We start from the raw sequence: 15,604 nt of genomic DNA on the forward strand, positions 1-15,604 counted from the left end.
TGACCAGCGCTTCGACCTCAAACAAGGCTTCTTGGCTCTCACTCCGTGCCTGGCGCCCACTTCCTCCAGGGGAGTCCCTTCAAGGCGCCGGGCTTTAATTCCTTCTACCTTCCATCTCCGCAGACCCTTCTTGACGCCTCGCTGCCAACTGCAGAGGAAGAAGAGAGCGGAAAAGTTGTGAGGGAAGGCAGAAGGGCCTGCGTGAGGAACTAGGACGCCCATGGGGCGGGGTGGGGAGAGCTGGGCAGAGGAGGGTTTATCCCCAAAATTGTGGGAAGGCAATGCCCAGCCCTTGCTCCCGAAGGCCAGGCCACGAAGCGAGCATCAGGGTCGCCATGATCTTTTGGAGAGCGCTCCATCACAGAGGTCTCCATGTTTTGGCTACTGAAGGCTTCGGCACACAAAAGCAGAGGACAGATGCTCCCTTCTAGGGAGAGGGACTTGGACCGAACGACCCTCTGTTGGGGCTTTCGCTGGTCCATGGTGAGAAACTGGCGTTACAGCAGGAAATGTGTCACCATGCTCTGGCTTCCAAAGACCGCAGTCTGAAAGCCCTTCTGCCTTGGTGGCTTTTTTGCCTGTCGCCATGAGATTCCCCTGGTGGCAAGCAAGGCCTGATGTCCTGACGCCCGAGAAGCTCATTTGCCCGTCTTCCCAGTCCTGAAATTGCCTTGCAAGGAAAGGAGGCAATGACGTCCCTGCGGGTGATGATGGAAGGAGAAAGTCCCTTCTGGACAGGAAGCGCTAGATGATGCCCAGGGGTGGAATGCCAAGCTTGGGTCCCAGTGGGAAAAGATTCCTCCGGATTTGTTTTCACCGCCGCTGTGATCGCCTCTTCTTCTTAGTGACTTTTTTCTTTTATTCGATTAAAAACCGCCCTACATTTATTCCTCCTTTCCTCTCTCTCTGAGCATCTGGGCTTTGTGAGTGAGAGAGGCTGTGTTTATTTTCTTTCTCGGAGCTTGGCAAGGAGAAGCCGGGGCAACGAGAGACCCCTGGCTTGCCCGCTTCCCCCCAACACACACACAAACGCACCTTTCTCCCTCCTCCCTTCCCCTCAACTCCTGCTCCGGGCTGTATAATCATCAGATCAAAGTTTGAGGGGTGTTTGTTTTTTCAGAAAGCACCTGGAACAAAGTTTTTTTTAAAAAGCAGCCCACCGTGGGATTTTAATGGATATGTTAACAAATGGTCCACCGGCTCTTAAAAGGGCGCATTTTCTGTTTTAGGAACAAGAAGTTGGTTTGTTTTCACCGAATGGAACCTCGCAGCTTCAAAATGTCTTTTTTCTCTCTCTCTCTCTCTTTTCCTTCGCACTGCTCAGACATAGGCTTTTCAAGGGCTTTTTAAAAAAAATGTTAACATTTTTTGTATGCCACCCTGAGTCTACGGAGAGGGGCGGCATACAAATCTAATAAATAATAATAATCTCCCTTCTCTTAAGGTCGAGATTGGAGGAGAGGAATGGCAGCAAAGTCACTGGCGAGAGATTTTTATTACAAAATAGCTGGATGGGGGTTAGTATCAGGAACTCCCTCCCCCCCTTTTTGTACATCCTGTTCTATTTTCTAAGCACAATCTCTCCAATTTGGAGTAACACGTAAGACATAATTAGCCTCTGCTGTCTCCCCCCCCCCCCGCCTCCTCCCCCCACCCCCAAACAAGGATCAGAATGCCGGTGGTAATAAGGCAAAAGGGGGGAAATTGCCTCCACTCACAAACTTTTCTACTTACGAACCTGATCACAGAACGAATTAAGTTTGTAAGTAGAGTTACCACTGTACTGCAGTGTGCCTCAAGTAACAATAAAACATATTCGTGTGTCAAATGTACTTACCATCTCTATCTTCATCATGAACATTTAGGTACAAATATTCCATTCCTCTTCCTTTCTTGTATTCCTCAATTCCCTGAAGCTTTCCAATTAAACTAGTTTTACCTGCTCCATCTTCACCTAGTTTTAAAAAACAAAAATTTAATATTTATTAACAGGTCTAACACATATTTTGCAAAAATTTACCAAAACATTACAGCCTTCTATAGCAAAAATAAAAAGCTTTTTATGTTAGGTATTAAAAATGATAAACTACATTATATATATATATATTAGAGTCCATTCCATGAAATGTAAAATGATAGCAATAATAATTTATAAAAGTTGTATTCTGTCCCTTTGGGCAGCTCATCAAAATCAATTAACGAAATAATAAAACAAAAAAGAAATAAAGATAAAAGATAGAAAACATGAAGAAATGAAGAGTCTCGCTGTCCCTTAATTATGGTCTTCTCAGCTCTTTTAAACAATTGTTGAATGGGACCATCCAGATCTTAAGTGGAACCTTTTCCTTTTTTATAAAAATCATTTTTTATTATTTTCAAATATTTTATACTTGAAACAACAAAAATATGACAAATGTCAAGACAATAAACATACATTTCATTTCAATACAATATTATATATCAAATCATTTTTGACTCACAAGTACGTCAATCCATATAATGTGGACAAATGCTCAGGTTTTTATAAGTGTTCTTATATTCGTCAAAATGGACAGTCATGGTTTCATGTAAATATACAATATACAAACTAAATATAAACTTTAACTATAAACTTTAACTCCGTTCTATTTGTTTAATATACAGTGATACCTCATCTTATGAACTTAATTGATTTTGGGAGGAGGTTTGTAAGGTAAAAAGTTTGTAAGACGAAACAATGTTTCCTATAGGAATCAATGGAAAAGTGATTAATGCTTGCAAGCCCAAAACTCACCCCTTTTGCCAGCCATTTTTGCGCTGCTGGGATTCCCTGGGGTTCCCCTCTATGGGAAACCCCACCTCCGGACTTCCGTGTTTTTGTGATGCTGCAGGGGAATCCCAGCTGCACAAAAATGGGTGCTTCGCTGGTAACGGAAGTCCGGAGGTGGGGTTTCCCAGCGAGGGGAGCCTCAGTGAAATTGCAGCATCACAAAAACACGGAAGTCCTCGAAATAGATAGATAGATAGATAGATAGATAGATAGATAGATAGATAGATAGATAGATAGATAGATAGATAAAATAAAACTCACAAAACAATTGCCTTTCTTAGTCATTGAAATTTTGGGCTCAGTTGTGGCGGTGAAGAATACCTGCACTTTCTTCCTCTCACTGCAGAAGGACAATTGGAGCAAAATCACCCAACAGGCTTTATGCCTTAGACAGGAGTAGAACTCATAATCTCCTGATTTCTAAAGCTATCACACCAGCCTAAATCTCTATAACACTGCTACCTGGGCAGAGAAGCACATATTGTCCATCACAGTGGACCACATCTCTGGAGTGAGCAACACAATGGCAGACTGGCTCAGTCACCATCACATTGACCTGGTGGAGTGAAGCCTACATCTAGATCTGTTCCAGCAGCTGGCGGGTCACTTCAGTCTGCCTGCCATAGATCTATTTGCCTACCCCAAGGAATGCCAAACTGCCCAGGTTCCTGCCCAGGTACAAGACCCAGGGTGCAGAAGGAACCAACATTTTTCATTGCACCAGGCCACCAGGGCTGTTGTATATGCTCCTTCCCTACCATTGATCCCCAAAGTCATCAGGAGGATACTACAGAAGAGAGCTGAGATAGTTCTTCTGGCCCTCCACTAACCCAGGAGAGCTGGTATGTGGATCTGGTATCCTCAGTGTCATATCCTTGGAGGATCCCTCCAATAGAGTGATCGCTTGTCCAGGGGTCAGTGCAACATCCAGATCCAGAGTGGTTGCAACTGACCACCTGGTGCTTGAGCGGCTCACCCCGAGACTTTCATTCCTCATCAAAAGAGGGAAAGTTGGGGCACAGAATTGCTATTTATACTCTGTCAGACTCAGTCCTGATTGGCTAAAGGGTGATGTCTTCCCATCCTTGGAGACTAGCTCCACCCTATAAGAAATGACATATCAGGTAAGTCCCAATATCCCTTTCCTTTTTAATACATCTCCACCCCGTACATCTCCATGGGGCAATTAGACACACACACCCATTTACAAAATGTGATGTGTGGTTGTGAATGAATTTGCTGACTGATTTTAATACATATGGGATTTTAGTAGTAATTTTAATTAATTTAGATTTGTTGCTGTATTGTTCCATTGTATCTTGTGAGCTGCCCTTTTTTTCACTGCAATAAATACATAGCACTTACACCTTTTATAACAAAGCATCCTGACACTTTTCTTTAAAATGAGCTTCTGGAAGACAGATTTCCCCATAGGCTCCCATATTGTTATATTTTATTCCCATCTCCAGCTTTAATCATTTAGGGTTTATTTGAGAAATAAGAACATCTTAGTTGTACTATATCATAGTGAAAAGTCCAGAGATAAAGGCTTAAGTAAGACGGTTCCTTTATTCAGCTCTTAAAAAGGGAAGTGACAATCAGCGGGAACACGTCTGGCTTAACCTGGAGAGTAGCCGCTCTTTTATACATTTGCGGCTCCCGCCAAAAGAGAGCAGCCAGCGTCTGAGCCAATCAGGCGCGACTTCCTGTTTCAGCTCAGACAGCGTTTCTCATGGAACCAACTATTTACATAGGATTCAACACCCCTCCCTCCTTAGTCAAGAATACATCAATCAAGTAAGCCACGTGACGAAATCCTCCAATCTGCTCGGTCTACGCAGGGCTCGCTCCGACCTGCGCAGTTCAATTGAGTCTTCGCTTCCAACGGTGGAGGTTGGTTCGCCTGTACTTCCCCAGTGCGGCTGAGGCCTAGTTTGGGCTCCGGCCCGCTGAGTCGAGTGGGCAGGCACAACACTGACCTCTGAGGACAAAGATGGCTCGGCGTCGCTGGAGGACCCTTCCTGGCTCGATAAGTCCATTTGAATGTCCATTAAGGCGGGTTGCGCGTTACAGTCTATTAGAGTGGAAGAGTCTGTTTTAGCGGTTTGCTCAGGGGAGGTTTCAATGCGCTTTCGTACATGGTCAATGTGCCGCTTCCACATTCGACCATCTTCCAATTTTACAATATATGTTTTAGGAGCAGTTTGTTGTACAATTGTTCCCTTCATCCAATTCAAACCCCCATCAAAATTCTTTGCAAAAACACTTTGACCCAAGTACAATTGTCTTTCAGGATTTACATACATAGGATTATGAGTACAATACCTTGGGTGTAATCTATCCAGTGGGGATCTAAGTTTCCTTCCCATTAGTATTTCAGCAGGGCTTATGTGTGTGTGGGAATTTGGTGTAATATGTTGTGTTAACAAAAATTGGTCCAGATGCTGTTGTACATCTCCAGGGCCTGACCTGCCCAATGCTTCTTTTGCAACCCGAACGTATCGTTCTGCCAACCCGTTAGCCCAGGGCGAGTAAGGCGAGATGAGAGCATGTCTGACCCCCAAGTTATCTAAAAATAATTCAAATTGCCTGGCTGTCAATTGGGGTCCATTGTCTGACACTAAGATGTCAGGACAGCCATGGGTGGCAAACAAATGGCGCAGAACCTTAATTGTGGCACTAGTGGTTATATTATTCATTGCAATGATTTCCACCCACTTGGAAAATGCATCTACCACTATTAAGAAATATTGTGACCCCACTGGCCCTGCAAAATCAATATGGACCCTGGACCAAGGCCCTGCAGGTTGTTCCCACTCTGCTGGAGTTGTTTTGGGGGGGTTTGGTCGAGACTCTTGGCATGGATCACACTTGGCTACCCACTTTTCAATATCAGTATCCAGACCTGGCCACCATAAGTGCCCCCTAGCTAGACCCTTCATCCTGACAATACCAGGGTGGCCCACATGTAACATGGTGAGTACTTTGGTCTTTAGACTTTCAGGAATGATTACTCTATCACCCCACAACAGGCAACCTTTAACATATGACAATTCCAATCTTTTGGTTTTAAAATCACTTAAGTTAGTTTCTAAAGAGTCATTTTGCCACCCCTTAAGTACACAGTTTACAACCTTTTTCAAAATTGGGTCTTGCTGCGTGTGCACAGCCACCTCCCTTGCTGTTGTTAGTGGGTTATCTTCGAGTTCTATCATTAAAACATCAGCAGATGGGGCAGGGTCCTCTACTAACTCTGCCATTGGGCACCTACTAAGACCATCTGCGTGGTTGATGGTTTTACCCCCTTTGTGAATGAGCTCGTACTGGTATCCTGAGAGAAACAAGGCCCACCTAATTAGTCTTGGAGACATAAATGGGGGAGTTGGTTTGTTGGGGGCTAAGAGGCCTAGTAAAGGCTTGTGGTCGGTAACCAATTCAAAACTCCTGCCAAAGAGATAATTATGAAACTTCTTCACCCCAGCCACTAACGCTAGAGCCTCCTTATCTAGTTGGCTGTAATTTCTCTCAGTATTGGTCATTGTTCTGGAAAAGAAAGCAATTGGGGCCTCTGTATTATTTGGCAACACATGTGCCAAGACCCCTCCCACGCCATATGAGGACGCATCGCACGTAAGCCTGACGGGTAGTAAAGTGCTATTCTGGACTACTACACTTGTGGAAGTTAACTACTGCTTTATTTGCAAAAAGGCTTCGTGCTCAGTTGTCCCCCATGTCCAAAGGGTTCCTTTCTGAAGTAGTCGGTGTAGAGGCTCTGCTGCTGTTGCCTTCTGTTTTAAAAAGACAGAGTAAAAGTTTAGAAGGCCTAAGAATGCCTGCAATTCTGTTTTATTCTGTGGCTCTGGGGCTTCCCTGATGGCTTTTAATTTTTCAGTAGTGGGGTGGATGCCTTCTCCATCGATTCTATATCCTAAGAATTCCAGACTGCTGGTTCCCCACACACATTTGTCAGGTTTGATCCTTAACCCTTTATCTTGTAGTCTATGTAATACTTCTCTTATTCTTTTGTTGAGTTGATATTGGTTTTCTCCTGAAATTAAAATGTCATCAAAATAGGGAATGGTCCCTTTAATTCCTGACAACAAACGTTCCATTATGCTTTGAAAAATCCCGGGGGCTATGCTTACTCCAAATTGTAATCTGGTACATTTAAACGCACCCCTGTGGGTGACAATTGTCTGTGCGAGTGCTGTCGGTTCATCGACAGGGAGTTGCTGGTAAGCTTGGGCTAAATCGATTTTTGCGAACACTTTCCCTTCCCCCAGGGAGTGAAGGAGCTGTTGTACCACTGGAATGGGGTAAGGGTGATGTTGGAGGGCTTTGTTGAGCGTTGACTTATAGTCAGCGCAAACCCTCAAAGAGCCATCCGGTTTAAGAGGCGTGACTATGGGTGTTTCCCATGGCCCCTGCTCTACAGGAACTAAAATGCCCTGGTTTTTGAGCTTATCTAGCTGTAGGTCAAGCTTGGGAAGGAGCAGGAGGGGTACCCTGCGTGGTTTGAGCCGGACAGGAGGGACCTTGGGGTCAATAGAAAAGGAGATAGGGGGGCCTTTATATGATCCCAAGGTGGGGCTAAACACCTCTGGGAATTCCTGTAAGAAGTTAGGCATGCTATCAGAGTTAACAGTACAGATACCAGAAATTTCAATTCCCAATGGTTCCATCCAAGCCAAACCCAAGAGAGAGTGTCTAGCCCCTGCAACAACAATCATAGGAAGGGTACATTTAACAGTCTTAAACATAATAGGTACATTCACTTGGCCTAGAACAGGTATTATTCCCCCTTGAAAATCTCTAATTACCAATGAGGTTTGTAAAAGGTCAGACTTTTGAGAGGCTAGGCATGTACATTATAAGCTTTTCCCACGGCATAATGGTGTATTTAGACCCCGTATCAAGTTCCATAGAGCATGGCTTGTTGTTTAGGAGCAGTGAGATTACAATCTTGCCCCCATTTTTTGTTGCCGTGCTAATTACGGAAAATTGATTGTTACCTCTTGAGTAGTCGCGGTTAGCGGTTGAGTAGTTCTTGCGGCCGGAAACCCGAGGAAACCGGTTTTCGCATGGTTGAGGTGTTTGGGTCTGGAACCGAGGAGGACGAGGAGTGGAGAAAGATTCCTCAGGCAAGGGTGCTCTGCAGGCTTCGGCGATATGGCCGCGTCGGTTGCAGCGGCGGCAAATGGCGTCCCGGAAGGGGCAGCGTTGGCGCGGATGGTTTCCTCGGCAGCCGGAGCAGGGGGCGACGGGGCGAGGGTATCTGGGTTGTCTCGGCTGGTCCTGTTGCAGCAGAAAACAGCTGTCCTCGTTGAGGGCTGGTGGGCTGAGGTCGTCTGGGGCCTCTGCGCGGGAAAACGTGGAGTCGATCTTGGCGATGACTTCCCGCTTGTCGTGCTCCTTCAGCTCCTTGGCAGCAGCGTCGGCGACCTCTGTGGTTTGTGCCAGCTTGATTACTGCCTGCAGAGACGGCTCGTCTTCAGTGAGGAGCTTGTTTCGGACCATGGCATTTCTCATGCCGAAGATTAGGGCATCAGTGAGGCGAGCTTCCGGGCTATCAAACTTACATTTTGAAAGCACCGTTTGAAGACGCGTAGCGAACTGATTAATGGATTCGGATTCGAGCTGGGCCATTCTCGAAAACTGGTGCCGGAAAACGACGGCTGGTTTCGTAGGCTTGAAATGGTTCGCGAGCTTGGTTTGCAGGACGTCCCAAGCGACGGATTTGGCTGGAAGCGGATCGGTGAGAGTCTGGGCGAGATCGAATATTTCTGGGCCGCAGTAATTCAGGAAGATTGCCCGCTTTCGGTCGGCGTCGGCGTCCCTTATTCCGGCAGCTTCGAGGAAGATCTCGAACTTGGCCATGTAGGCGTCCCAGGAGGATTTCTCCGGATCGAAGAACTCAGGAGCCCGGACGATTTGAAGGTTGTTCATTTTGCACGCGTGGTTCTTCCGTCCATCGTCGCCAGTGAAAAGTCCAGAGACAAAGACTTAAGTAAGACGGTTCCTTTATTCAGCTCTTAAAAAGGGAAGTGACAATCAGCGGGAACACGTCTGGCTTAACCTGGAGAGTAGCCGCTCTTTTATACATTTGCGGCTCCCGCCAAAAGAGAGCAGCCAGCGTCTGAGCCAATCAGGCGCGATTTCCTGTTTCAGCTCAGACAGCGTTTCTCATGGAACCAACTATTTACATAGGATTCAACACATAGTACATCTCTAAGATGTACTAGTGTCCATATGCTTTGCTCTGATGAAATGAGCAAGCTGCACATGAGTTTATGAATAGAGTTTCAGACCATTTAAGAAATTCAGGATTAGAAAGAGGGTACTGTGCTCTCATTTCTCTCTTTTTTTATCCCTAAAAGAATAACTGCTATTATCATTTAAGAACGGGTGACAAGAAAATAAATATGCAATTCTTAAGGTCAGAAAATTGGGATCAATATTTGTAAAAAAAAAGTAACAGTTTTTAAATAAGGTGAAAGTATGAAGCAGAAAGGATTTGTTTCCTAATAGTTGCCTTTAGCTTGGGCCTTGCATCCTTTTCTTAAAATAATTGTTTTGTAGTCTAATTTATATGTAAACAGAGAACTGTCTAGAGCCCTGGTTCCCCACGGGGGGCCCATGCCCCACGGGGGGGGATTTCATTTTTAGAAACATAGAAACATAGAAGACTGACGGCAGAAAAAGACCTCATGGTCCATCTAGTCTGCCCTTATACTATTTCCTGTGTTTTATCTTAGGATGGATATATGTTTATCCCAGGCATGTTTAAATTCAGTTACTGTGGATTTACCAACCACGTCTGCTGGAAGTTATTTCCAAGGATCTACTACTCTTTCAGTGAAATAATATTTTCTCACGTTGCTTTTGATCTTTCCCCCAACAAACTTCAGATTGTGTCCCCTTGTTCTTGTGTTCACTTTCCTATTAAAAACACTTCCTACCTGAACCTTATTTAACCCTTTAACATATTTAAATGTTTCAATTATGTCCCCCCTGTTCCTTCTGTCCTCCAGACTATACAGATTGAGTTCATTAAATCTTTCCTCATAAGTTTTATGCTTAAGACCTTCCACCATTCTTGTAGCCCGTCTTTGGACCCGTTCAATTTTGTCAATATCTTTTTGTAGGTGAGGTCTCCAGAATGTGGTCTCACTAGCACTCTATACAGCGTGATCACTATAAGAAGAGCCATGCTGAATCAGGCCAAACCCCATCGAGTTTAGCATTCTGTGTCACACAGTGGCCCACCAATTGTCCTTGGGGATCTTGAGCAGAAGGAAGGCAAGACAATCTCCCTCTTCCTGCTTGTTATACCTCTAGCTATGCAGCCAAGCATCCTACTTGCTTTTCCTACCCCCAACCACACTGTTCACCCATTTTGAGACTCTCAGAAATCACTACCCCTAAATCCTTCTCTTCTGAAGTTTTTGCTAAGACAGAACTGCCAATACAATACTCAGATTGAGGATTCCTTTTGTCCAAGTACATTATTTTACATTTGGAAATATTAAACTGCAGTTTCCATTGCTTTGACCATTCATCTAGTAAAGCTAAATCATTTACCATATTACAGACGCCTCCAGGAATATCAACGCTATTGCACACTTTACAGTCATCGGCAAATAGGCAAACCTTCCCTACCAAACCTTCCCTATGTCACTCACAAACATATTAAAAAGAATAGGACCCAGAACAGACCCGTGTGGCACACCGCTTGTAACCAGTCTCTGCTCAGAATACTTGCCATTAACAACAACTCTCTGATGTCTACGCTTCAGCCAACTGCAAATCTACTGAACTATCCAGGGATTAAGTCCAATCTTCACTAACTTATCTATCAGCTCTTTATGTGGAACCATATCAACATATGTAACATAGTCAAAGAAATTAATGAGATTAGTCTACATGATTTGCCTTCAGTAAAGCCATGCTGATTTGGGTTAAGAATAATAATAACCTATTGTTTTTTAGGTGCTGATTTATCATCTTTTTGAGTAGAGTCTCCATCATTTTAACCAGAATTGATGTCAAGCTAACTGGCCTATTCTGCCCTTCTTGTGGATAGGCACAACACTCCAATCCTCAGGAACATCTCCTGTTAACAGGGATTGGTTAAACAAATCAGTAACGGGGGCAGCAATGATAAATCTGAGTTCTTTAAGAACTCTGGCGTGGATGCCATCTGGACCCATTGCCTTATTTATCTTTAATCGTTCAAGTTCTTCTAAGACATTGGCTTCTAAGATCACTGGAGCTGAATCGGTACAGCTGGAAGCAATGCTACCCTGTTTCCCCGATAGTAAGACACCCCCGATTGTAAGACGTATGGGGGGTTTCAGGAGGGTTGGCTAATATAAGCCGTACCCCGAAAGTAAGACATATGTCTTACTTTCGGGGAAACACGGGGGTATTGCCGCCTCCCTCTCATCTAGCTGGACCTGGAGAGCGAGAAGGCGGCGAGGGCGAGGAAGGCGCTTGGGAGCGGCGCGGCGGGGAAAGCAGCGGGGGCAGGGGCCGCCTCCCTCCCTCCTTCCTTCCCAGCTGGCAGTGCGCTCCGGGCCTCGCCGGCCGGCCAGCTCCCTCCCCATCTGTCTATGTCTTTTTCTGACTCCAGCGCTACCTTCCTGCTCAACGAGGTAACTTAACGGGCACCGCGCAGCCACCGTCGTTGCCATCGCCTCTCATCTAGCTGGACCTGGAGAGCGAGAAGGCAGCGGCGGCGAGGGCGAGGAAGGCGCTTGGGAGCGGCGTGGCGGGGAAAGCAGCGGGGACTGGGGCCGCCTCCCTCCCTCCTTCCTTCCTAGCTGGCAATGCACTCCGGGCCTCGCCGGCCGGCCGGCTCCCTCCCCGTCTGTCTATGTCTTTTTCTGACTCCAGCGCGCACCGTTTTTTCCAATATAAGACATACCCCGAAAGTAAGACATAGTGGGGCTTTTGGGGATAAAAAGAAAGTAAGACACTGTCTTACTTTCGGGGAAACACGGTATATCCATCTATAGTATTATATTGTAAGATAGGCAGATGTTGTTGTTCAATGATGTCAAAGGTACTGTTCTAAGATGTAAGCTATTCCAAGTAAAGTTGTGTTTTGCAATTGACTAATGGTGGTTTTGCTAGGGACCATGTTTTTGTCATTGTTAATATTTTAATGATACTAAAGTGATGGAAAATTGAATAAGTCTTCTGGTTTCCAGCAAAAAAAAAACATCCAATGCCTGTTCTGTTAACCATCATAGTGCTTGTTTTACAACTGTTTGTATAACAACTGCCACAAAAGTCCTAAAATCGGGCAGGGTCACAGGGTGACTAACTTAATGACCAGCTAAGGGCCATAAATTCCAGGATCAGTTATAGAAGGCATATACTGGTCAGGTCTGATTTTGCTTAGCTTTTGAAGTTAAGTAAGGTCAGCTAATACATTCTGTGGCCATCTGGAACAGACCAAAAATGAAAATCGCAGAGGTCAAAAAATGGGGCGCAAGGAGGTGACGATGGGCGGCAGTGACCCCATAACCTGGAACAGCTGATTAGTGGTATTCCAGGAGGCCAGCAGCAATCCTTGCAGCCCGGAACAGTTGATCGGTGGTACTCTGGGAGACCAATCCAATCACCAATCACCTGCTCCTGCTAAATCAGGCTGTGCTGAAACTGACGAGGATGCTTGCTGCAAGGAGGCAAATTGGCAGAGGAATATTTTTCCCCCACCCCAAAAGCTAAGGGCATCTAATGGTCCGGAGAATCTTATAGTGCAAAAAATATGGTAGAAGCCCAATTGATCTGTGCCATACCTCTATATAGTAGATATATAGTAGATATAGTAGAAAGAGCCGGGGTGGCGCAGCAGGTAGAGTGCTGTACTGCAAGCCACTGAAGCTGACTGTGGATCTGTAGGTCAGAAGTTCAAATCTCATCACCGGCTCAAGGTTGACTTAGCCTTTCATCCTTCCGAGGTGGGCAAAATGAGGACCCGGATTGTTGGGGGCAATATGCTGGCTCTGTTAAAAAGTGCTATTGCTAACATGTTGTAAGCCGCCCTGAGTCTAAGGAGAAGGGCGGCATAAAAATGGAATGAATGAATGAATAAATAAATAAATAAATTTTTATCTATCATTTCTACAACTTAAATTAACTAACCTACAAACTATTTAAAATAGCCATTTGAAAGTTAACCCAGAAGAGGCTTACACCTTCTTGATATCCAAGTTTGTATTTCAAGAAACAGGTTTACTACATCAAAATAGAAAATTTCCATCAGTTAAATAACAATTGTTCTAAGACATTATAAGGCTCTCCATGCACCAAGAGCATGCAATCTGGATAACCTCAAATATCAGTTAATATCAAGCTATTTGTTTTCTATTTAATAGCAAAGAGTGTAAATATAATAACTGATCACATCTAACAGATAATAGCATTAAAGCATAATGCTCATAAATCATTCATCAAATATATTTGACAGGTCTTAGAGAAATACACAAAAAAATTTTGCTCAACTTCCTAATCAAGACATATGTGAAGACTACAAAAAATGTTAACCACACCTTATTTCATATATACTAGGTTTGTTTAAGGAAGACAAGCATGCTCCAGTGATGCACTTGCATTTAAAACAACAAAATTGGCTTTATCTTATGAGAAGGGTATGAGGAGACCTCTCCCTTCCATGCCAAGCCGCGTTCTAAAGGAAGCGTGAAGCCGTCCAGCCGCCTTATGAATAAGGAAAGAGAATAACCAAAGGGAAGAATAAGCAGGAAACAGACGAAAGGGACCACTCACCCAACAGCACGACATTTTTCCCAGAAGGCAGTTTAGATCGGGAACGAGTGGACACCTCGCTGAGAATACAGGACCTGCCGCGAAACAAGGACAGCCGTGAGGAAGAGTAAAGCCCGGGAAGAATCCACTCCTGTCACGGCGCGACAGCAGTGCTGTGCGAAGAATGCGGGAGGAAAGACAGATCTTTCCTGGGGCAGAGCACAAGGGGTCAGGACGACAGGGCGGAGGTCTCCCGGCGAGGCCCCCAGCCCCCCCCCCCAAAGAGTCTGTGGCGATGAGCAACGCGGTGGCAGTTTGGGCGATCGAGAAGAGAGGAGCAATCTGAAGCCGGTGAGGAAGAGGGAGACGGGTTCAATTACCAGAGATTCTGTCCATCGTCCTCGTCCACCCCAACGCGTGTGTCTACACCGCTGCTGCTAGTTGTGCCGAGGGCGGCGGCGGGAGCCCCGTGGCCCGAGCTCATCTCTGCCGAAGAAGAGGAACGAAAGGAGACGGATCGCTCTCCCACCGCCGCGGCCATTTTTGCTTCGCGCACGCACACTCTCACCACTAGAGGGGAGGAGGAGGCACGCCTGGATCCCCCTCCTGGCGTTCTATGAAAGAGCGCTTACTGCCGCCGCCTTCGCCTTTTTCTTCAATGAGAGGCAGAGAGCTATAGAGTGACCGGCAACAGCAGGCTCAGTAGCAGGGCCAAAACCCGGATATTGGGGACCGAAGCGCGAGGAAAGGGAGGGCTCCCTAGCTCTCGTTTCCGTTCTCTGCCTTGGCGCCTTCCCAATTCGTGCTGTCGCTTCGGTTTGTCTGGCTTTTTCTGGTTTCTGTCTTTCTCAATCTATCCTCCTTTCACGGGCCGTAGTTATTATATCACGAAAAGCAAAAGGAAAAAGTCGTTTGACACATCACTAGGAAAGGCTCTATTATGGTGATAATCTGTAACCTCACCCACCGTCACTTAGTAGCTGCGACGGTCTTGGCAGGTCGGCTGAACTCAAGTCAATTTATTTATACGGAAAATACATGGACTTATAGTTAAAATGTTACTGTCAAATCTACTCGACCATTCAAAGGCAGGATGGTCTATTTTTTAAAAAAAATCAAACAGCGGGCCAATGTAAGCTCTTGATGGACATTATTTATTTATTTATTATTTTATTTATTATTTAGATTTGTATGCCGCCCCTCTCCGCAGACTCGGGGCGGCTCACAGCAGGATACAACAATTCATGACAAATCCAAATATAATTTAAAATATTTCAAAAGAACCCCATTTTACTAAACAAACACACACACAAACATACCATGCATAAATTGTACATGCCCGGGGGAGGTGTTTCAGTTCCCCCATGCCTGACGACAAAGGTGGGTTTTAAGGAGTTTACGAAAGGCAGGGAGAGTAGGGGCAGTTCTAATCTCTGGGGGGAGTTGGTTCCAGAGAGTCGGGGCCACCACAGAGAAGGCTCTTCCCCTGGGGCCCGCCAACCGATATTGTTTAGTTGACAGGACCCGGAGAAGGCCCACAGTGGGACCTAATCAGTCGCTGGGATTCGTGCAGCAGAAGGCGGTCTCGGAGATATTCTGGTCCAGTGCCATAAAGGGCTTTAAAGGTCATAACCAACACTTGGTTGTGACCGGAAATTGATCGGCAGCCAATGCAGACTGCGGAGTGATGGTGAAACGTGGGCATACCTAGGTAAGCCCATGACTGCTCTCGCAGCTGCATTCTGCACGATCTGAAGTTTCCGAACACTTTTCAAAGGTAGCCCCATGTAGAGAGCATTACAGTAGTCGAACCTCGAGGTGATGAGGGCATGAGTGACTGTGAGCAATGAGTCCCGGTCCAGATAGGGCCGCAACTGGTGCACCAGGCGAACCTGGGCAAACACCCCCCCTCGCCACAGTTGAAAGATGGTTCTCTAATGTGAGCTGTGGATCGAGGAGGACGCCCAAGTTGCGGACCCTCTCCGAGGGGGTCAATAATTTCCCCCCCCCAGGGTAATGGAC

The 15,604-nt window shown here is 45.7% G+C and overlaps 1 protein-coding gene across 3 annotated transcripts in view; it reads right to left on the reverse strand.

Moving 5' to 3' along the window:
- Positions 1–14,282, reverse strand: part of DYNC1LI1 (dynein cytoplasmic 1 light intermediate chain 1) — a 72,729-nt gene extending 58,447 nt beyond the window's left edge. Inside the window, exons 1-3 of one of the 3 annotated variants that reach the window (XM_070727306.1) lie at positions 13,963–14,275; positions 13,604–13,677; positions 1,838–1,954 (exon numbers count right to left, since the gene is read on the reverse strand). In XM_070727306.1, the coding sequence (XP_070583407.1) occupies positions 1,838–1,954; positions 13,604–13,677; positions 13,963–14,123 (352 nt within the window). In that variant the 5' untranslated portion in view covers positions 14,124–14,275. Of the gene's footprint in view, positions 1–1,837; positions 1,955–13,603; positions 13,678–13,962 lie in introns of all 3 variants that reach the window. The other 2 variants (XM_070727307.1, XM_070727308.1) reach the window with 2 other exon arrangements.
- Between the last annotated feature and the right edge of the window lie 1,322 nt (positions 14,283–15,604).

The sequence above is a fragment of the Erythrolamprus reginae genome, chromosome Z (assembly GCF_031021105.1).
Source record: "Erythrolamprus reginae isolate rEryReg1 chromosome Z, rEryReg1.hap1, whole genome shotgun sequence".
In the NCBI taxonomy this organism is placed as follows: domain Eukaryota; kingdom Metazoa; phylum Chordata; class Lepidosauria; order Squamata; family Dipsadidae; genus Erythrolamprus; species Erythrolamprus reginae.